Source organism: Bombus terrestris, chromosome 14 (genome assembly GCF_910591885.1).
Source record: "Bombus terrestris chromosome 14, iyBomTerr1.2, whole genome shotgun sequence".
Lineage (NCBI taxonomy): Eukaryota > Metazoa > Arthropoda > Insecta > Hymenoptera > Apidae > Bombus > Bombus terrestris.
In genome coordinates this window covers 10,266,699-10,290,042 of record NC_063282.1, presented here as the reverse complement: position 1 = coordinate 10,290,042, position 23,344 = coordinate 10,266,699, and the positions used below count along the sequence as shown (strand labels likewise).

The 23,344-nt window shown below is 36.3% G+C and overlaps 1 protein-coding gene and 1 long non-coding RNA gene across 3 annotated transcripts in view; one reads left to right on the top strand and one right to left on the bottom strand.

Annotated features, from left to right (window-relative positions):
- The window catches only part of LOC125386327, a 71,481-nt gene that overhangs the window by 23,139 nt on the left and 24,998 nt on the right, over positions 1–23,344 (top strand). Inside the window, exons 2-3 of one of the 2 annotated variants that reach the window (XR_007226375.1) lie at positions 21,344–21,653; positions 21,900–22,700. This is a non-coding gene — a long non-coding RNA (uncharacterized LOC125386327). Of the gene's footprint in view, positions 1–21,343; positions 21,654–21,899; positions 22,701–23,344 lie in introns of those variants that run through there. The other variant, XR_007226374.1, reaches the window with a different exon arrangement.
- Positions 13,740–23,344, bottom strand: part of LOC100646390 (zwei Ig domain protein zig-8) — a 460,535-nt gene continuing 450,930 nt past the window's right edge. The window contains exon 7 of the mRNA XM_012316538.3: positions 13,740–20,090. Coding sequence (XP_012171928.1) covers positions 19,987–20,090 — 104 coding nt within the window. The 3' untranslated portion in view covers positions 13,740–19,986. The remainder of the gene's footprint in view (positions 20,091–23,344) is intronic.

Sequence of the window (23,344 nt, the reverse complement as noted above, 5' to 3'; positions counted from 1 at the left end):
TATTTTTGTTTCACTAAATTCTATTCTCTTCGTAACAGCGGTCTCCAGCTTACGGATATACAAAAGAAAAAGTGTTGAGTTTTTCTTGAAGTAATTATTTCAACAAAATTCTATAATGAATTATTCATAATGGCCTTCGTGGATTAAAGGGGTTTCTATTCGAACTTTAAATAAAATCTAATGGACGCTCTACGCCGACGGTGTGCGTTTAACGCATGTATAGTTGTTAATGCAATTTCTTTGAATAATATATCACTGGTACAAGAAAACAACTACCGTTAATTTGTAATGAGTAAAGGGAAATCGTCAACAGATATGGGAGAAATATAGGCAAAAGTACTGCTTCATGAATTACTGTTTGTAATGCTAAAACAGTTGATCTATACGCACATGTTTTCTTTTGCTGGGAAAAACGTGCGTATGCACGGCGAGAGAGAGAGAGAGAGAGAGAGAGAGAGAGGAAATGTGTGTTCGTACCGGGTCGTACAGAGTTGATCGAAAGTAGGCGCTTAGTAGTGATTTGAAAACAAGCGACAAAATACTGTAGTGTTCCATGAGCACCTAAAGCTTCTGATCTGACGTTTTTACATAAGAAGAGTTGTTTCAGCTTCACCGATCGAGCAACGGTATCAAATTATTACAAAGCTACGCAATTACGCAAATTATCGCACAGAAACCTATGAACTCATAGTGAAATTACACACTTGATGTAAGCTTGCAAATTGAATCGAACAATACGATCTTATTTCGCAAATGAACAAAGCGTTTAATCACCGCTGATCTTGCGATGTTCTATAAAGAGAACAGGATAATATTGGAAGGTGACGTACAAAATTTCTGAGGTTTCGTCGAAAATTTCGGACCGATTTTGCGATTTTGTACCAGGAGAACATGATAACATTGGAAGTAGCATGATTCTTTTGTTCGACTAATTTTCAGATTTTGTATTACGAGAACATGGTAACGTAGGAGGTGGCGCAGTTTGCTGATTTTGGGAAATGTCATGTTTCGGGAATTTTTCGGAAGATATTTCGCGGTCTTTTTTTATAAGATTCTTTCTTAAATTTCGCACAGTTATCCTTCGTACACTTATTTCGGCCATTGGTCATTCTTAGTTGGTTTGATTATTCTCAGTGCGCATCCTTTGGCTGCTTTTTTAAACATCGTATCGACGATCTTTTTTTACTTATCTCTGCTGTTAACTCATTCATATAACTAGCAAGTAGAGTAAAAGAGTGGCGAAAGCCATCTCCAGTCATCAGAAACAATAGATTTTATTAAAGTTTCTGAAACAGCGATACAAAAATGATACGAAACAGCAGAGGCAATAGGTTTATAATAATTGGATCATTCACTAATAATTCGTTAGTAAAAAAAAATTAGTACCAGAGAGAAAGAATACAGCATCGATACATAAGCTCTTTTAATGATCACTGTTACAATATTTTGCGGGTATATTTCTATTGAAAGGGTTAAGCACAATGGAACATCGGGTGCGTGCAGACAGCCGTACTTCCGGTGCCAACTTTCATCGGCTGAACATATTTTTCTCGCTTCAAATTCGTTTTTCAAGCCTAACTTTGAAATGCAGCGATGGCGGCGCGTCGTTCGAATCAATTTCCTCCTGACTCACGTGCAGGAAATCGAATATACCGGAAACGGGCTTTGGCGATCGGTTGGGAGCACGATCGCCTACCAGGGAGAGCTGCTCGATCTCTTTGTCAGATAATCTTCCTCCTTTCTATTATTGTTTTTTTTTGCTCCTTTACTTTTTTTTTTTGTTAAACCCCTTCTGACTAGGGAAGAGTACGAATGCTAGGCGTTGATCTTATCGGATGATCTCTCGAATCGTAACTCTATTCCCTGGTGTTACATCGCGCTAAATCGAAAGGCAGAGTGGCAATTTGTTCTTGATGGAGAGAGAATTCGCTGGTTGATAATCATCGTCATATAAAATCGTTTGAAATTAAAGGGCTTTTGTATGGTAATCCGAGAGTGATTCGGCGTTTTAACGCTAGGACCCCGGTGATTTTATTCTGTCTAAAAACACTATAGCGGACATTTTGAACGTACATGATCTTCTTGATTTTATGTCTATTGTTAAAATACTATTTCGATATACATTAATATTAGATCATTCTTTTACATTGGTTTTGTAATCAATTAAATTCTTTTTTGTCATAGTGTTGGACCTATTGTAGACATACGAAAGATAAATGTATATTACAAAAATGATATAAACTCGAACTGTAACTTCAGTTGAATTGTTGATAACCTGTGGTGATAATTAACGCGACTGTAAACAATCAATCAGAGAACTATACTTTGGTTTCCACTGAAAATTCGAAAAATAAAATAATTTAATACACTACGTAAAGAAACCGGGTTATTTTATTTTGAACGGATTTGAAAATGAAATTCGAATTTTAGTATTTTGACAAGTATTCGCGAGAAGTAATTTGCAGCGCGACACTTTGACACGAGTAGACAAGCTCTTTTAATTAATTTATTCCCTCTTTTCGTCTCTCAAAGAGAATGTTTAAATACGGGTAGAATGCACTCTACATGCGAACATCCTCGAAATTGTTTTAATATCTTCTCGTTTATTTATTCCCCTTTGGCCTCTCACAAGCCGATACTTCGCTACAAAGTTTAACTTACAACTTTCTAATTGTAAAACTATGAAGGAAGTACACTGGAAAAAGGTTAGAAGAACTGAAGTTTTAATTCATCAACAGTAACCTCATGCTGTAACACGCGGTTGCGCTTTTCACTTGTCGAAAAATAAATCGCTTTTTTATCTTAAGGGGGTATTCTAGTCTACAAATTTGAAAAAATCGAAAATTTTTTTTTTATATTTCCAAAGTTTAGGCATTCAAGAATATGCTCTTAAAAGGATTTTTCAAAATTTCAATTATTTTATGAGTTACAGCCATTTTTGTGACACGGCATCTGCTCCGGTCCGACCGGGACAAATGAACAATAGACGGTAGACGCTGCCCGAGTACCTACGTATGAATATCCTCATAAAATCTTTATTGTATTTTATCCCTTTTTAATGTATTTTTAATTCGATAATTCAATTGGAATGATGTTTGGATTCTGAAATCCAAAATAATAACGAATCTTTAAATTCATTAATATGGACTTTTGCTCCGAAGCATATCCACGCAGTAACGCAGACAATTCAAATTTCCACTTTCCTCGCAGTATGTATTTTTAATGAAGGTTTATACCCATATTAAAAAGGTTATACCCATATTAAAAATCTTAAATGTTATGGGAATCACGATTGGCTCAGAAGCTCATGCGTTCGCAGTCAGGCAAGACGAAGTTCGCATCGAGCGGTCTGAACTCCGAGTTTCAGAGGCATCAAAGGAAGCCAGGACTGCTCGTCTCTATAAAAGAACTTCGGAGAATGAACAATTTGAAGTAGAGGAAGGTTTCTTGTATAGAGGAGGAATCGCCGATTAAAAATATGTAAATATGTTGTACCATTCTATGAGTAAAATTGCCGGAAACTTGTCTCAAAACTTTAAACGCGTTTTTCTCGAAACTACTTTTTTCGAGTTGGCGTGCACGATATCTTAAGTTCTAATAAACCGATTTATTTAAAATTTGGTATGAATGTCCTTTATACATTCCTCTATCGCCTCAGCCACGCTTGGATTAAAATTTTTAATTTTACTATGTTTAAAAAATTCGGAATTGCCAAAAAAACATGTCAAAAAGGAAACTTTTTTTTTTCAAACAGCCGCCATTTTGTGAAAAAATATTTTTTTTACTTTCCCAAGGTTCATGATATAGCCTCTCATCTATACTAATTAAAAATCCGTTCGGCTGTTTTGTTTCACATGACCAGAAGGGTTGAAATCATGCACGCCAGGACACCCCTTTTTCGGACCCCTTACTTTGCCAGCTCATAACTTGGTGAATTTTGAGTTTTTTTCAGTTAATTTTTTATGTAATCTTAAAATATCAATAAACAAATGATAAAAAAATGAATAATAAAAATATTTTTTGTTTCGTTTGTACAGAGTTTCAAAAACCGCCCGAAATTCATGCCTCTAGACTAGGATACCCCCTTAAGCCTATAGCACATTTTTTTTAAGTTCGTATACATTATTCCTTCTGAAGGAGAATATTTTAATCGGCTAAGTTAAAAGTTCATTTTCTTCAATTTTCTAAGCTTCTAAATTTCTACGCAAAATTCTTTTTAATTTCTGTAAATTTCTACCCTACGGATTATTGCGAAATTGAATTTTCTCGCTGACTATTGTTAACTTCATTGCAGAATATCTACATATTATGACTGACATTTCTAAAATTTGAATTTTCTCTGCTTCAGTCCAAGTTACAGTAGAAAGACTGAAATTGGTCGATATTAAGTAAGTAACAATATGTATCAATATCGTTTTAATATTTGTTCCTCTTTTAAAGGGAACTGTTTATTCCAAGCATGTAAGGTTGTTCAGAGGGTTAAGCTGCTTCCTGATCTTGCTTTATATTAAAGGTTTTCTTTACGAGCTACTTACCGTCCTTCGCAAAAAATAACTTCTCCCCTGTATATTAAATTTTCATGTATTAAATAATAAAGCTGGGTTTCACAAAATGTAGAACCGCTTTAATAAGTATGGAACAATGTTCAGAATTTCCTTAGTTACACCTCGAAATTTTCTTTCAAACCACATGTCACTAATCCGAGTCTCCAAAAATCCGCGATCCTCAAAGAACGAAACAGATTTTGCAAGGTGATGGCTGCAGATTAAACGAACTTCATCCTCGTTTCATGTTCCATTTGCGTAAACGTTCCGCTTCCGTTGTTCATCCTATTTTACCGAACTGGATTCCTTCCAATTCACCATATTCGACTATTTCGTTACTCATTCCAGGACTTAACTACGGGTTTGAATAGATTGTAGGGATTATTTTATAGAGGACGTTCAGACAAACTCTTATCGGTGAAACTGTAAGAAGACTGTCTAACCTCCGATTTCGATGAGTTTTGGATACGTCGTTGAAATTGATATCTTGAGCAACTTTTTCCGATACGTATAAGGGCTGCACTCGCTTAGTTCCCGAGATACCAAAAAATTGCCGACATCATAATAGTTACAGTGAATTCTGTCTACTGTTGCGCGTCTGTGCCAACGTATACATCGATATTGATTGAGGATGAAATAACATCTAACCAAAACCCGATCTTTATTTTCACTTTTTAGTTTATATTTAGGTTCGGGTTAAATAAAAAAATATCGGGAGGTGTAATGTTATCGGGTAGGCGTGAGGCAACCAAACTGACGCAAACATTGCCATAGACGTAGAGCTATAGGCAGAATTGAACGTGTTAGTACTGGGAATTTTTTCCACAAAAAGTTGTTTATAATATCGAGTTTTACGACATATCCAAAGATCATCGAAATCGTAGGATAGTCGGTCTTTCTATAGTTTCCCCTTCTTGTCTGCCCCTCAAAATTAAATTCGACACAAAGATCAATTCGCAGGAAAAAGTTTATAAATCTTAATTCGGTAGATTTGACGATGGTGCGTGTTGAACCAGATAACAACGTCTCTGTTAATCAAATTCCATCATTGGACGGGGTTTCCTCGGCTGCGCAGTCAGAAACGTATGGCACGAACGGAATACTGTTAACGTAACCAGAGACTATGTTGTTTACGTATTACGACCCCCTTCGGCGTAAGCTTGTTTGCACACCAAACGTGAAACGATTGTCTTGTAGCCATTTAACACGATTGTATGAACAGCTGCATAATTTCGTGTCTGACTAAGGGAAAACTGTTCCCGCATACCATTGATCTTGCAGATCAATCTCATGTTTGTATGTTCGTTTCGTGCGGAATTTAGAGCGTGGTCGTGCGCTAATCTGTCCAGATTGATCGACAAATTTGTCGCGTGGTTGAATGCCAAAATGAGTTTGTCAATGTTTCTTCGGCTTGTTTGTCGCGCCAAGTATGGCGAGGCGATGCACATGCTCGCTTCTCAATGTTTGAAGTTCAATCGAGTCCATTAACTCCATTGACGGTCATGGTGACACGATAACGGATTTATCGAGTTGTCGTGAGATTAGATTCGTGTATTTGGCGAGATTAGGAGGAAGAAAGATAAAAGAGGTGTATGAAAGGAAGCCAAAAGGTTGCAAGTGTTAGGAACTGTTAGCTTGTGTGATAAATTTGTTCGCACTTTTTTTACGGAAACGTGATAGATCGTCCCTTTTGTATAAAATAATATTTTACAGTATATAATATGGCTTGGCGAATGAAATTTTTTTTATAAAGAACGTCGCTACAGTGATATATAACAGTATAGGAACACAAACGGAATAACAATTTATCTTGGTTCCAGAAAATTAGAAACTAGAAACTTTCCCGAGAGAATTTTATTATTTACGTAAAATAAAGTAATCTGAGCGGGAAAGTTGTTAGTACTTATTTAGTACTTCTCAGCGAATGAAGAAGAATCTTGGCACGTTCTAGAGAATTATTTGTCAGAACTTAATTTCTTCTTAAATCGTTCCCGAATAATACTTGATCTTTTAGATGAAGATTGACTTCAACAGCGTAGGATTGATATTATTTTATAATATCTAATTTTTATAATATTATAAAAGGTTTATAATATTTAATATTTCGATTGAATTTCTTCGTTTGAGAAATTTATTCGAGAAATTTATGCGTAGTCGGCTATTAAAAGGAGAAGATAAAATAATATTTGAAGATATGGCAAAATATTTCGCAGAAAAATTCGCACATAACGTAGCTCGATATTCGCAGGAAATTCCATTTGTCATCGCAAAATTAATCCTAAGGAAACCATTAAAATTCCATCGGTGGAAGATTAAACGTGCGAAAACATTTATCACGTAGGGTGAGTGGCACGATGATATTGCCAATCTGCCAGTGTTCATCAATAAACAACGTATTAAAATTCCATCGAAAAATTCTATTGTATTCGCCAAAACTAATTGTTTTTCGTCGCCTTGGATGACTCAGGCAAAGACATTAGAAATCAGCCAGGATTTTGTGTCTGCAAAAGCGATGCTTTTAGCTCTTACCCTTTCGTCTTAATTTGAATATAAAATATTATTCAGAACTAAAGTATGGTACAAGATTTTCTAAAATTTTCTGTTGCTTGTTGAAACTTCAAAGTAACGCTCTGAAAGGTTTCGTTTTATTGGAAGATTTTAGTCCCCTTGATTTTCCGTAACAATTTATATTTTTCATTTAATGTTAATAAAAAAGCAACACCTTTTGACTTACATTAAAATTCTGAATTATTATAATTATTTTAATTTGTATATTAAATTTCAATTTGCAAATATCATCGTTTGCATTGATATGCACATCCTTCTGAATTTTATAATAATTATTATGAGCAGAATTTATGTATATTTGCTGCAAAAGCGTTTACATCTGGATTAAATTTATGGCGATGTTAAATTTATGCATGCTTGTAAATATTTTTGCAGCACTTTATGCAAACGCTTTATTTTCGACATTTTGCCGCGTGCAACTTATTTACCGCCATTTATTACAACAGTTTGAATTTACATTGTGTTCGGTATAACTCTTCTTCAGAATATTCAATAATACTAATAAATGTTCAATAGAAACTGATTATCTTTCAGGAAACAGTGGTTCATTCTTAATGCGTATAATAAATGTTTGTTTTTTATAAATCATAAAATAATTTATGTTATTTTCATAAAAAATTTTCGTTAAAAGAATATATATAATAATTTAATCCCACATATGTTGCAATTAAATCTATTGTAATTCTTTCAAAGTTTATGATAATAATTGAATGACGATAGCCGTGATCATGTGAAAATTACGAATAACGTGAATAATGTGACAGAAACACGTTCACGTTGGTAGTTAAGGGTCAAATGATCGAAATTAGCAATCTAAATAAATTCCACAAACGATCTTCCCTTGAACTTTCCTCTTATTAATCCTTTGACACTTTGATCGTGCAATTATCAATTTCCAGGTACATATCCGGCAGTTCTGAAACGAGAACGGAAGCGTTAAAGAACCGTAGAAACGACACGTGTATCGGGGGAGAAGGAAATCCTAGCTCTTTAATTAAACACCGTGGTCGAGTGTCGTTATAATCTAATTTCCAGAAGGGAGACATCAGAAGAGCCTTGCGTAACACTGAACGTCTCGGTTCGCCGATCAAAGTGGCGCGTGGATCGTTTCCAACGTATGCGAGAATCCTCCCTGCTGATTTCGAATGGTGGTTCGCACGGTTAGCTAAGCACCTTTATATGGTCGCGAGCACGTAACGAGACTAGCCTTAATATCAGGGACCAAGACCCGTTTCTAAAATTTATTCCTATTACAGCGAGTATTTACTCGCCTATATATGTGATATCGTACTTAGTCGAGTTAATTATCTAAACGATAAACATATTTGTGTTCATTAATATACATTGCTAATGAGAATATGAATTTTCGCGCAGGCTAAATAATATCAAAACTAAAAAGATTGAGTGTACGTGCGTCGTAGGTCGATAGTTCCCGCGTTAAACATTACCTGCTATAAAACTTGTTTTTCGATACTTCTCTGGAATAACTCGATTCAACGGCGAACTAATTGAGTCGCAACGTTCTTTCAACTAGAAAATCCATCGAAAATCCAAAATCAGGTTTTTAGATTCACGCTCTCAAATTTTTCTGGTAGACCAGGTTACGATAAAGTTGCGGTCGACTGACCATGGCTGTCAACTAAAATTGTTCGACTATTGACGATCGTCCAATAGGAACGTAACAATGCACGGTACCGAAAGAACGCGTTCCAGCAACGTTCCACTAGTAAATCGAAGTTTGGTATACCCCGCATCCAGAGATCCTCTCACCTTTTTTTTTTTTTTTATCGATGCGTGCTCTCGAAATCCTAGATAACCATATCGAAACGTGTTTGCCCAACGTATTTTGTATGAATATTATGCGCCGGCCATTGACGCGAAGCTACGCGAATCGTTAGCTATCGATAGGGTAACGTTGATAAACTAAAAGGTTAGATTTGTTTTCGGGATTAATAAATGCTCTGGAACGCTACGTATACGTACGACTGTCGCGTTTAGAAAACGTTTCACGAAGCGATCTGCCTCGTAAAATTCCGGAAAAATATTTTCCCGTACAGGCAGGATTTTGTGGTTATTTTGAGTTCGGCTTTGACGCTGTCAGCGGAAATCCCGGCGCGCGTATTTCTTATTGTTTGTTACCATTCGGTATACGTTTTTGGTGACGTTGCTCGTTTGTCAGAAGCATAGGTTCCGTTAGAGAGAGTCGGCTAGTAAAATTTCCGACGAATATTTAGTGGAATGTCAACGAACGTTTCTGTTTTATAAAGTACCAGTGGAGTCAGAAATCGTGATATTTCACTCGTTATTTGATATTGGATGCGATATTTTTCCTCGTACTTTCCTTTCTTATCATTTACTCTGTCATTCAATGTATCAAACACAGAAATTTAAATAGATGAATTAGAAGAAAGGGTTCGAATCGAACGTATTAATACTTTTTGCGCCAGTAACCTGAAAATACGATTTCTTAATCGATCGCGTAAATTTCTTTTACTCTCACGCCATTTATTTTTTTCTTTTCTTACTTTCTCGACACCCTATGTTTTCAATTCGCAGTTCAATGGCAAGACGTCAATAACGAATGCAACTGCGCGTTAGATCAAATTATACATTGGTCTCGAGATTGTAAAATTGAGTTCGACCGAAGGTAAGTTAACTTCGCTTAATTGAGTCTAAACCGTCAAAAATCCCGCAGACAAAGAATCCAATAATACTCCACTTCCACTTCCTCGCAAATTCTACCATTATCCCACTGGAAACGTTTAGAAAACCTTCTTCTTCACAAAGAGTATCGAAAGTAACGGACGTTTAATTCACGATGTCGTCCGAAGAAAATGTTGGAGCGAGTTCGTAGAAATCAAGCGGATGAGAGATATTACGACGTTGAAGGAGACCTCGTCCAAAGAAGATTTCGACGGAAATTGAAAAGGGCAGGGCTCAGCCATTTGGCGCCGCTCTTTTGACCTTTCTCCCTTCGTCGTTGTTTGCGCTTCGCACGAATTCAGCAATACGCGTGGCGTAACTCGCACGCGCGTGGCTACGAATCTCGAGTCCTTTGAACGGCGCGAAGGTAAGGGCGTCGCGACGCCGCGAACACCGAGCAACTCACCAGCTTTCTATACTGAGCGAGCGTCTTTTCGCGTGAATTCATCGGTGCAAGTCGAACGAGGGAAATGAAGCGGAGAATGAGAACAGTTAGGGCGTCGAGTAACTTCTGCGACTGATTATTATTCGATTATTAATCTGATTGACTGGTTCGTAGGTTTTTATACTTGAAGACGCGGCTGTAGAAAGCTGGAGAGCGGTCGGTTGTGGAATCTTCGTCGAAGATCTTGATTTGTAAGCGGTTAAAAGTTAAGACGTAATTATTGGACGTTCTTTTCCTTTAATCGTCTTCTTCTTCGATGGAATTTCTCATTTTCTTCCTCTTCTTTAATAGTTTGTTAAAGTCGTATTAATCGCCACTTGTTACACGCGACTTTAGAATGGATTTGTAATTTGATAAATTTATAATTCATATAGTTGTATGATTTTATATCCTTAGAGCGTACCGTGAAAAACAATCAATATTATCTTGGCATTGGTGTGTTAAAGTTAATATTTGGGACGTAAAAGCGTAAAGTTACAAAGCCAAGAAAGTTGTAAGTTTTGAGTAATAGACGCTTTATAACGCCCAGGTGTCGACTAGCCGCAGCTGACGAATTTTCACTGGAAACTTAGCGGAAAAACTCAAGTGTAACTTGCAGCATGCTCCAAAGTTTTCAATCCGCTGACACCTCTGATACCACTGACTCATACTGTTAAGGTTAACAGACTAAATTTATGATGGGAACAAAATATCCGCTACTTCTGAGAAGTTAAGTTAAACACGTTAAACATCAGTTTCGTAATCGAAAAAGAATTTATATATAAATAACGCTTTTTACTTCGTTAATACTTACGTCGTTAATTTTAATCGAATAGACATTAAAATTTTGACGAAACACTGGGGTAATAAACGTCAGTTTCACGACAGTCTTTTAATATGCGAGGAAAAATCTACAAATCAACGGAACTAACAAGCAGATGCAGCCAAATTCAACAAATTACTAGCGTTCTTCGTTTTACTTTGTATTTAATGCAACTGGCACACAAAGAAACATGTACATCCAACGCTATAACACTACTTCCAATTAAAACGCGCGACCTGAAAACGCTAACGAATTTGTGTTGGCACCGTTTCACGCAGAATCCATCTCTCGAACCGGCGTTCGCTTTACGGTGCTACATATTATACGATGTATTATATGCTAATTTCGGCCAACTTTTATAGGAATATGAATAACGAATCTAAGTGTATTCAATATATATTTAAACACACTTGCATAACACTGAGAAATTTCAGACATGTAGAAATTAGAGGGAAATATAGAAAATACAGAAAATACGAAAAATATAAAGAAAAAAGGAAGCGTAGATATAGGAAACATGGAAAATAAAGAAAATTTACATCTATATTTTTCCAACGAAGAGTGCAGGAACACCAACTGGCAAAATTCAAGTGACAGAGCTAATCGTAAGCAAAGAAGAACAAAATCGTTGTTCGACCTTTCAGAAGAAATATTTAAATCACGATTTCCTGTTTTACTTGACAATCGGAAAAACCAGTATCTCTCTGTAGAATCGATGAGAACGAATCAGTCGGGCGACAGGGATACGCGTTCTCACGAATCGTGTCAATAAGAGGAAAGGAAAACATGAAAAGAAGCAAAAAAAATGCGAGGCACACAGGAATGGTGACGGAGCAGCAGCCGGCAATAAAATATTCTCGCTCACAATGACTAGCCTTAATTATTGCAGGCCGCGATGAATGCTAATTCAACATTTTTCGCGAGCTCGCGAAATTGCCGACGCAGAGACAAGTAGCGCTGATTAACTAACACTCGAGCCAGCCAGTATACTAAATTCGAGAGAGACTGCAAGCTGGTCTGCTGTTGTTTGCCAGTCGAATTTAATTAACAACGTTAATCAGGCCACTTTACTTTCACTTGGCCGACGAAAGGACACAATCGTGTTCGAATACGATGCTTGGACGCTGAGAATTTTTGACTGTTTTCTCATCCATGGTGATACGTTTATGCCATCTATACCATTGCTTTCTTCGCTAACGGAAAAATTATACGAGATTCGTTTGTTTGTTTCCTTGTCAAATAGAGTGGAGTTTGCACGGAGATAAGAGATGATACATTTTAAAGCCGATACGTTATGGTGCGTTTAGAGTTTAGACCGAACGGGCGAATGCTACTTTACCCTCCATTTTAGTAAGATCGAAGCGAAGGTATAAACGAGCATGGGTTTCGTCGTTTGACAGTCGAAAAAAAGAACGTTTCAGATTAAAATAGTCTTGGACTATTCGTTAATGAGCTTTACGACATTACAACTCTTCAAACGGATGACCGTAATTGAAAGTTGAAGTTGGATTACACGTTGAAACTGGACACCTACTTTCTTAGACGATCGCTTTCAGATTGATAGTTTCTTCTTTCGATTGTTAACCTTAACGTAGATAAGCAAAGCGGTAAGAATTCGAACTTACTCGTCTCGATATTTTATTAGAAAATGTATTCTTCAAATACTTATTTAAATTGCCACTTAAACTAGTATCATCTTTCCAATTTAACGAACGCAAAAAGAATCATGTAACGAAGGATGACCTGTTTCGATGAATTAATTGCAAGCGGCTTCGCGATTGCGTTGCGTTAATTTTTGCTTCTGCATCCTTGTTCGTGCAAGCGATATAATTCACGAGTAATTCGAGCTCGTCTAATTAACCTCGCTATCACCGTTATTTTTCGTTGGTTTCGAGTCGGGCTGATTTACGCGAACGATAAAATTAATCGGTCGATCGTTGTTAGTTCGCGATCGTGTGCCAACGGAAGCTTCGCGATTCGAAGTCGAGCATCCTTAAATATCCTGAAAGGTAAGAAAAGTTCAAGCGCATCGAGGTCAGACCTATCGATCTTCCTCTGGCCTACGCCTTCGCTCCAATTCCCATTACTTCCGAATCACAATCAGTTCTCTCTCTTTCTCTCTCTCTTTTTCTTTCTCTCTCTTTCTGAGATACCTTTAAAGTTGAAATGCCGCTTTGGGAAACAAACCTTTCGAATTGAAATTTACTCACTTTGTGTTGTGTTAGAAAGACTCGCATAATAGAACCTTCCATGTCTGAATTACTAGGGAGACAGAAACGTGTGAATAATGGAATTTTCGTGTAATGGAACAATCGCTTCTCTCATTTTAATACGTTGACACTTAACTTTCATATATTTTGATACACGTAAAACGTTGAAATGCACTATACACCGTAACTTTTAATTTTTGCAAGATATCATATCGTATTCGCGCACATTTTTCTGACAATGTAATCTCTGAGCCACTCGTATCGTTGAACATTTTTGTTTCTTTCATGTTTTCTATAAATCTGCTACGATCTACATCTCTATTATATGAAAAATGTTTTGGAATTATAAGAAAAGACGCGACCAAAAAAAGAACTGTCCAAAAATTCCCTCGTTCTGCCTTCCTATCGATTCAGATGCTTCAGGTTCTACCGTAATTATTATCGACAGGATGAAATCAACCAACTCGTCCGGATCATATGGATAATTTATTTACAAGAGTAAAACATTATGTACAAGAATGCGTCGAGAATCGTGTGAAAACAATACATGCTGAGAGGTCGTGGAAAGGGAACAGTTTCATTCGTTATTTCTGTCTTTTTCTTTTTCTTTTTTTTTTTTTTTTTTAACCGGCGTTTAGTTTCACGTAAGAAATTATACAAGTTCACGTGGTATACACATACACAGGGATTTTTTCTTACGTCTTATTTCGTTCTTTCCTCTGATCGTTCTCGTAGCCCTGAACTGCCATCATTTTTCCCACCGACGAATATTCGACCACGTTTCGAAGTCGTCGTTGGAGCATTACGACCCTGAACTCCAGCAACGAGGGCCGTGCTTAATACAAAAAAGTGATTAATTACGTGTCGTTCCGTTTGGGGAAACTTCGACAGAGAAAAAAGATGTGAACTCCTTTTTCATGTTGGAAACAAATCTTTTAAAGCGTACGACAAGAGACAAAGGTATTCGTACGACCTTATTGTTAAATGAGACAGGTTAAAATAACCTCCTAAGTAAATAAGTAAATAAATAAATAAATATATAAAAGTATTCGTACAATTGGCATATAATAGAAATAAACGGGGAAATATTTTTTATATATTATTAAATGTATTGAAATATATGTAACCGTCCGTTACACATGGTAATGTTAGTAATAGTAGACACTTGCAGTAATGTACACAGACAAATGTTAATTGAATTATTTAGGACGAGACCCGCATAATAATAACACTTTATCGAGATGGAATTGCTCGTATAACGGTATTAATTGATGTCCGTGTTGTAATTAATATTTGGTTTGCTTTTTTTAGGAATAACAACTACTTGCAATTTACTGAACACACGGATAATATTAAGTTTTTAACGAAATTTTCTATTATTCTATATATTTTCTCAGTCTTTTCCCATTAAGATGTCCTTTTGAATTTACAAGCCATTTGTGGATTAACTTTGGACATATTATAGAATATGATAATTTTCCAAACATTTTACCAAAACAATGCCCATGTCTGTTAAACATTGTACTTTGCCATTCTACGCTTTAGCAAAACGTGCAAAACGAACTCGTTAGGAAATTCGGCCGACAATATTCCGCGCAACTATCAAATTCAAAAAATTCGTCAAAACCAATAAACAACATCCATTGGAAAGAAACTATAAAAGCACAACGGCTCAGAATATAAACCATAAACGAACATAACGATAACGTAACGATCTCCATGTTGCTCGATCAGGGTGTCGACGCTTTGAACAACTATTAAAAAATCGATAAATCGTTAAAATCGTGACGAGGGACAGACGAATATTTGCACACAATATAAAATTCGCGACGATGATAAATTTTACTCTGTCTCGCTTCACCGAGAACTTGTTCGGAAGTGGCAGTCCAGGGATGTGAATCTCCTTTGTTTCACCCATTTCTTCTTTTCTTTTTCGCTTTCTATCTTCATTTATATCAACGCTTACTCGGTAGTAGAAAGTATTTCGTCAAGGGATGGAGTGTAGATGGGAATGGAGGGGGATAATTCGGTGGACATCGTATTTTCTACGACGACGTCTGGCCTTTTTAGTTTCTCCTCTTGTTCGGAAATTTTAATACGTTCCTCGTCTAATTAACATTCTTCTTACAGACTCTCTCTGTTTCCTTTCATTCTACCACATTCACTCTCTGTTTCATTTGTATACTTAGTATGAGACGAAAATTAACGAAACGATTAGGTATGGATCGAAAGTTGTATTCGGATGGATGAAAATTCGAATTGTCCCAAAAGGCGACGTGCTTTTTGATTGCACTGCGTTGTACATTACGCGATATATTGCCAGTAAAAAGTAACAATCTCATGTTTCTAATTGCATGTATATGATTCTGGAATAGTTTTGTAAAAAAAGCGAAATTGGGACCAACATAGTTTTCAAACTGGTTGAAACGTTGAAATAAATGTAAATTAAAAGGGTGAGTAAATAAAATAAAGTCAAAATTAAGTACAGAATAATTAATTTAGAATATAATTTTAGCAAATGAAAAAGAATTGACGCAACGAGATACACCAAGATCCATCGCAATCGTTACGATTCTCGTTCATTGAAACACGCTATATTTCGCCAAACGCACATACAAAATTTCTTGTTCGACCAGGTACTCGTTCTCGATCGATTCGCAATTTATTCGAACGAAAGCACTCACGTGGAATCGAACGAGATCGAGAGCTATTTGAGAATGACGCAGCCTGAAGATATGAAAATCCTTCTGGATTCAACAGGGAAATGAACAACTCGACGATAGAAAAGAATAATTGGTACGCGGACGAGAAAGATTCGTTTGGCCTCTTTTACGGCTCTTTAAGCCTCCAGAGGTCTCGTCTCTCCGCTATTTTAATTTATCACGCGAATCCAGAGTAATTTTTCCATCGTCACGCGTCGTTTCTGTGTGTCTTCGTTCTCCTGTACAAACTCATGCGCGTGTCGTACGTGTTATGCAACATACGCAGTTTTTTCCTCTTTCTCTCTCTCTCTTTCTCTCTTTTCCATAAAATTGCACGTTACAAAACATTGTTTCGTTAATCGAGTGGAGATCGCGTCTAACGATCTATTTTATTAATATTTATCATCGTACGAGTACTATGCGATTACGTACTTGTGGCTTGCTTGTGTGTGGAACTTAGACATTTTATATATGGGTTTTATTTTAAAAATTATAAATCGCTGGTACATGATTTTTATTTGCATTCTGCTTGTTCCTGTTTTATATTAAATGTTGTGGTTCTGGTGATTAGTTGTTTGAGCTTCTGAAATAGTTTGTAAAAATATCGATGGTGAGAGACAGCGAATAGCGTTGGCTACTTAAGATACAAGCCCTCGAGCTGATCTAACGATAAGATAACACAGATGACGATCGATAAATTATTATAAAACGTCTTTAGATTAAATATGCGTTGAGTTTGAGTGATTTTCACGATCATTTGGTTTCTAGATGCGATTGTCAAATAGTCTTTGGTAATTGACGATCGGAAGACTATTTTGACAATCGATAGGATGAATTCGTTCGTTCGTATATCGAGTAACGGAGAATTTTTATACTTCGAGATATTTTCCACGATATTTTATCAATCTTTTTATAAGCTTATGAAACGACCTAATTATTCTCACATAATAGCATTATGAAACTAAATTCGGCGTACAACGTAATTTCCAATTATACGAATAAATCCGTATTAATATTTCTAAGATCTTTCACCGAATAAAAATTCGAAAAAGAGAAAATTAGGAAAAGAAAACCGTGCTGAACGTTAAAGAATCCCGTAGACTTCAATTCAGACGTTAATACCCTCATTGTTTTCTCCTCTTTAAGAACCGTCCTTTCTTCTGCTTTTAGACCGAGATCGAGTTATTTCACCACAGAACAATCAAACAAACTCTTTGTACCACAAAGACAGTTCGCGCGGATTTGCTCGCAAGAGCACAGTCGAATGTTTCCAAAGGCTTCCGCAATAAAATTCACGATCCACATTGTTGATACGCATGTTTGCCGTAAAACAACTTCCTTTCATTCTTCGACTTCCTCGTCGCGCGGTTCTCTACATTTCTTCCATTTATCACGAAAGATTAAAAGAATCATCATATGTTAAATATTTTTTCCAGATACGAAGAGTTCGATCTCTACAAATGTTTGAATTTGGCGAGCCAATATCAACCAGTAAACATTATCATATTATCAGTTGTCAACTAATTGGCGAAGAAGAACTTTGTTATACATAATGATTTTAACGACATTTACAATGAAAACATCGAAACTGTATTATTAAACAACATGGGTAATCACGATATTCGGGTCTTGAAAATCTTTGAATTTTGAAAATGATAATTCTCGAAAATTGGAAGCGATGAAACTAAATAATCGTGAAGAAAGTGTATCGAATAATATTGAAGTTACTCGTCAGTTAAAATTTTATGTGAGAAACGCTATGTTTTATATGTCGATTAATTTCATAAAATACATTGTTATCTAAAATGTTGGTGAATTTGAAAGGTCGTTTTTGTCACGAGTTCTTTAAATGATATCTTCATTTTTGTCTCGTACTCCCTCAAATTCCCCCTCTCTATTCATAAAATATTTCGACAAAGTAAAATAAGAATAACAGGATCGTCATGATTGTAGGTTGCAGTTGCTAAACTCGTCTCGCATTCCCTTCAAGTTTCCACCGGATTTCAACAAGAATTCGCATTTCTCCATCATGCATTTGGAACCGGATAATGCACGTCTCATTCAAGAAACACACAACGAAGCGTAAAACTCGATATGCTCCGGGATTCGCGAGTTTCCCTCCGAAAACGTGTGCTATCCTACAACGTTGTAATATCAGAATTTCTTTTCGTTGAAACTAGAGGCATCCGCGAGAGAGAATCCCTTGTCAATATTGGCCTGTGTTACAAAATAATGCCGGCGTCTCCTTTGTGGAAGCTGAAAGCTCCATATCTGAACAAAAGCGAATGAAACGCACGTGTTCACTGTTCACATAACATTCTTTCCCTTTTACCTTATTCCACGTTGAAATATATTAATTTATTAACTAATACGCGGTATTTGTCGTCTCACTTTTGCAGCTTTCACTAAAAATGTATAAAACATATTGTATTAAATGTTTTAATTCCATAGAAAGAGAAACAATAGCAGCAAGCATAGAATATATATAAACAATTAAATATTTAACACATAGCGCAATTTTTGAAGGATTGTTACGCAGAAAAATCCAGATAACAATGTTCGAACGAAGTAATCAAATCTTTGAAAAATACGAAATTTTTCTCGAGAAAATTCATATCTCGAAGATTCGCACAGCTATGAAAATATCCATTAAAACTTTCTTTGCCACGAACGAACGAACTCTTTCGTTATTGGAACGATCGCTTTCGTCTTGTAACAATTACAATATACATAATCGTCCCTACTAATTCGCAAACTTACACATCGAATTTATCATGTTCGAGCACACGTTCACGCTCTTACATGTTACAATTTCTTTCTTTCTTGTTCATTGAATCGTCGCTTACAATATATACCATGTACAATGTTACTTCGATACTTTGGTTTCCTTATTTCGATGACACTAGAACGCGCTAGTAATTTGCAAGTTATTACATATATCGAACCTGGGATACTACGACGACGTTTTCGACAGTTTTCACCTATGGATGCATTGAAAGTCGCGATTTCCAACGCGAAACCGGCCGTGACAGAGTTCCTTCATCGATATATGTTTTTTCCTTCACTGAGAACTGAACATTTTTTAACGAGCAGCAATAAAAAGAAATTGCACTCGAAGAAGCTTTCTTTTCGTAAAACTTAATTCATTAATTCATCGGGTTTCTAGACTGATAAATTTGGCAAGCATGGTTTCGAGAATTTGACGGTTGAAGTTGTTTTGAAAAGGAATTTCGAACACGACGACAAAAAATAAATATAATTAAAATTAATCGTTCATAACTGTTCTTGCGAGAGTTGTTACGGTCAATGAAGTTTAATCGATTATTTTAAATTAAAAGAAAATATATATTAAAAATTGATTTATTAAAGAAATTTGCTCGTAACGATAATTTCTGCATCGATTTTCTTTAACTTACAATAATTCAGTACATTTATTAATTTATAACGCTTCTATTTTTATGGTTTTGAGCATCGTTTCTTATGTATGTATGCGTTAATTATCAGTTGTATATGTTGTCTATAATTTGTATTTTATAATTTATTACTTCTTAAAACAATACTAAACATTCAGTAAATATTTCAAAAATTCATTGTTATATGTGTGTATATCTAAACGTGTTAAAAGTAGGAAATACCATCGACGATTATCGAAAAACTAAGCTGAAAAGGCCGAAATAACGTAAAACTTTCTTATCAATCAACCTTCCTCTTAAAACGTCCATCACGTGGCCGTAAGAAAGCTTCTTCATCGATGATCGTTCCGGTTGCATGCAATTTAATTCCGATCAAGGTACAAACAGGCTAAGGGTTGGCTACGTCTTATTGTGTCCAACGATCCATCGAGTTTCACTTAATGCTCCCGTTGATATTCATTCATGTTCGCGTTTAAGTCGCCACGCGCACACTGTCATACGCGCTCTCACACATCCACACACATATAAGTACGTGCAGAAAGTATACACGCAGACAGACAGCTCAGAGACACACGCACGGGCACGTACGAGAACGCACATTATCTCAATTGACCCAAAAGGAAAGCTAGCATCACGAGGACCGTCTTCGATGTTGGCGAGCCTGCTGCCGTGTTTCCGTGCTGCATTGCAGCTGGATGCTCTCCTGGAACAAGAGCAACGAAGGCTGGATTAGTGTCTGTCCTGCACTTCCGGTTCCAACCGGAACACTTCGGTTTTTCATGGTTTGCACCGTATAAGAAGAAAAAAAAGTGGAAGGTTTTATACGTTCTCGTGTTGTTACCCTCTTTCTCCTTGGTTTCGGGTCTTTCCTCTTATTCTATATTTTTTCTGTTCCGAGGTTGGGCATACTTACTCGAATTACGAGCAACCGCATCGGGCCTTACGGAGATTTCGATGTATATTTTAAAAGGAACGAAACGGAAGAAAAAAGATCTTTTATTTTTTTGCGGAATTTTATCTTTTACAAAACTTTCAGAAGCTACCGTTTTAGATGACGGCTCGATGGAAGAGAATAACAGCTATAGGAAGTCAATTTTCCAGGACGTCGATTTGAAATAGGAAATTTGAGGTAGAAAGTTACTAAAAATTCGACCGCTTGGTCCACCAGTTTGTTATTTTTCTTTTTGAAATTTAGTTAAAACGGTCTTTGGGTTTTGAGGGTACCTTCTTTTAAGGTTATGATTGCAAACTTCTCGAGATTATTTTCTTACGATGGAACGTTTACGACTTCGTTTTGACTTTGAAAAAACAGGGTCATTGTTTTCTGATTGCTCGAAGAATTTTCCTATAGTAAGAACAAGATGACCACTCTCTTTAAATAGGTCATACTGAGGAATAAGAAACCTGGAAGTATCGTACAAAAACGCTGTGTGTGTTCCTTCCAAATGGTCTTGGTAGTCGTAAACTCATGAAACATAAACAGCTTGCTTTTGGCTTAAATGGACAAAGTTTCGAAGAGCGTGGAGATACTTAAAACGAGTACAAAATTCACAGGGATATAAAGCCACGGTGGCTTAATTTCTGAGATATTTCCGTCCCGTTTTGAACTATCTTTAACGATATAAAAGAAACTTTTATTTTCAAATTGTAACTTTTCTTTTTCTTTGTCACTTACGTATGTGGTAGTTCCACGTTTGTGTAATAATTCAGACACGCCCACGGTAATAATTCTTACAAGATAAAAATATACAGAATATGCAGAGTAAAGTACTCAATGATAATATCTCGTAGCTAAAACTGATCTCTATTTAAGTTCTATCTTTTATTCCCTCAAATATTAGACGCAGGCAAAAGTTTCAAGCCCTTTCATCAATTTTACATTTTCAACTACATCACTTTCAATGCATTACAAATTGATGTTCGAAACACTTGATACGATTTTCTGTCAACTTTCAGATTTCGTCGCAAAGAAACCACACAAAATACTTTCGTATTTCTGCAATATTTCGAAAGTGTTGTCCGACTAAAGAGAGCTAAATACATCGACCGGAATAAGCGATAATCTGTCGGTGTCAAATCTGGAGAATACGCCGCGTGCTGTGGAACTTCTCAGCCCAAGTTAAAGATAGTGATTCAAACCACATGCGGCTTAGGCGTTGTGGTCGTTGATCATCGTGCTCACTGTGGTTTTGTGAAGCAGTCGCCAATCGATCACAAAGTTGGCGTTTCAGACAGATCGATACCAACCAAACAATTGCGCAAAAAGGTGAGAAATTGTATCGATTAAAAATAATTGTTGGTGAAAGCTTAAAAAAAGGCTAAAACTTTTCCATACACCTAGTTTTGCTTAAATAAAAACCATAAGTTTTGCTTACAAACAAGTGTTGCCATATTACCATAGAAAAACGAAAAAAAAAAAAAATAAAAAAATAAAATATGCGTATCAAAGCGAGGAAATGCACCACATTCTCCACTAGAATCGTATCCTTGATTAATTTTTCGCTAATTACAGCAAGCTAGAACGACGTTCGTTGACGGGATAAACCGGAGAATTACTGCTATCGGCTATAGGAGTACCATGATGTATACCAGATTAGATGTCCATTTCGTATAGGCAATTAGATAGTAATTGCATGCAGCAGGCTTCACTGTACTGCAGATGATACAGGAGGAACAAGAGCCACTTGTTTCAATTATGAAGAAATATTACTTAATTTCCTGTCGCTGTTCCCTATATAAGATATTATTTCACTATATAGAATATTATCTCAGGATCATTGTATATAGGATCACTGTATATTATTATCAAGATTTAGTAGCTTGTTATCAATTTTCGTCGTCATTACCTCGATAGTCATCTTCCAGAAACGCTTATGGTAATCTTCAGTTCAATAAATTCTGCATTCGCTCGACCAATCTGATTCGAGTTGAAAGAGATTTCCGGTTAAAATTCAAAGTAAAATTTGTTCGTGATATATTCTTGACTGAGTAAAAACTCGGTTTTCGGTAGGTTTATCTACAAAAGTTACTTGAACAAGTATCTAAAAGTAAAATGTTCAATATATTTAGCATTGTAATTAGCAAGCGTAAAATCGATATATTACGCGAAATAAAATGACAAATCAACTATATTTCAGTCATTATATCGTGTTACACGTACGTCACGCGCGTTAGTTGTCGTTTATAGGTTGCACGATGCTTTACTAATATTTAGACTGTAGATTTCATTTGTATAAATGAATGTAATAACCGTTGACATGAAATTATTGATCGCGTTGACTGAAATAATGAATTAAACGTTGATTTCAGTTTACAGTTTACGTTATTAAATGGAACTTCTTTCGATTCAAAGTTTCATTTGTATGTTTCTTTTCGTATGAAATAATATTACCTTCTTTTTATATTTGTAATTCGACTACAATACGTGGCTCGAACATCACCATCGAGATATATTTCACAGATCTGCTAATAAAATCTCGACCGTGAAGCACGTGCGATTCTATAGGAAAATCAGAGAAAAATAGATTTCACAGAGAGAGTTAAAACGCGCGGCAAGGATTTGTCAATTGGTGGCAGCGCGTCCGATTATATTCGGTCGCCTGTTTTAATGGACGCCAAAAACCGCTCTAACCTGTGCCTCCATCATTGATAATAGAATATTTAATCATTTCGACAGGCCAGTGAAATCGCGTCGAAACTACGTGAGTCTCGTACCGAATGCTTTTAATTACACGACGTTAACTAATTATATTTCGAACGGTGCCCGGTCCCGTAACGATCCACATTCCCGGCACGAGTATTCCGGCTGGAAGCGTCGAATTACTCGTATGATGTCTGCCCGACGCAATTCCATAATTGACCGTCTAATCGATGCTCTAATTCCTGTTCTGTCGTGACGGTTTAAAGGGCTCCCGTCGCCCTACGCAATTGACGGCCAGCCCGATTAACGTTCCGTGT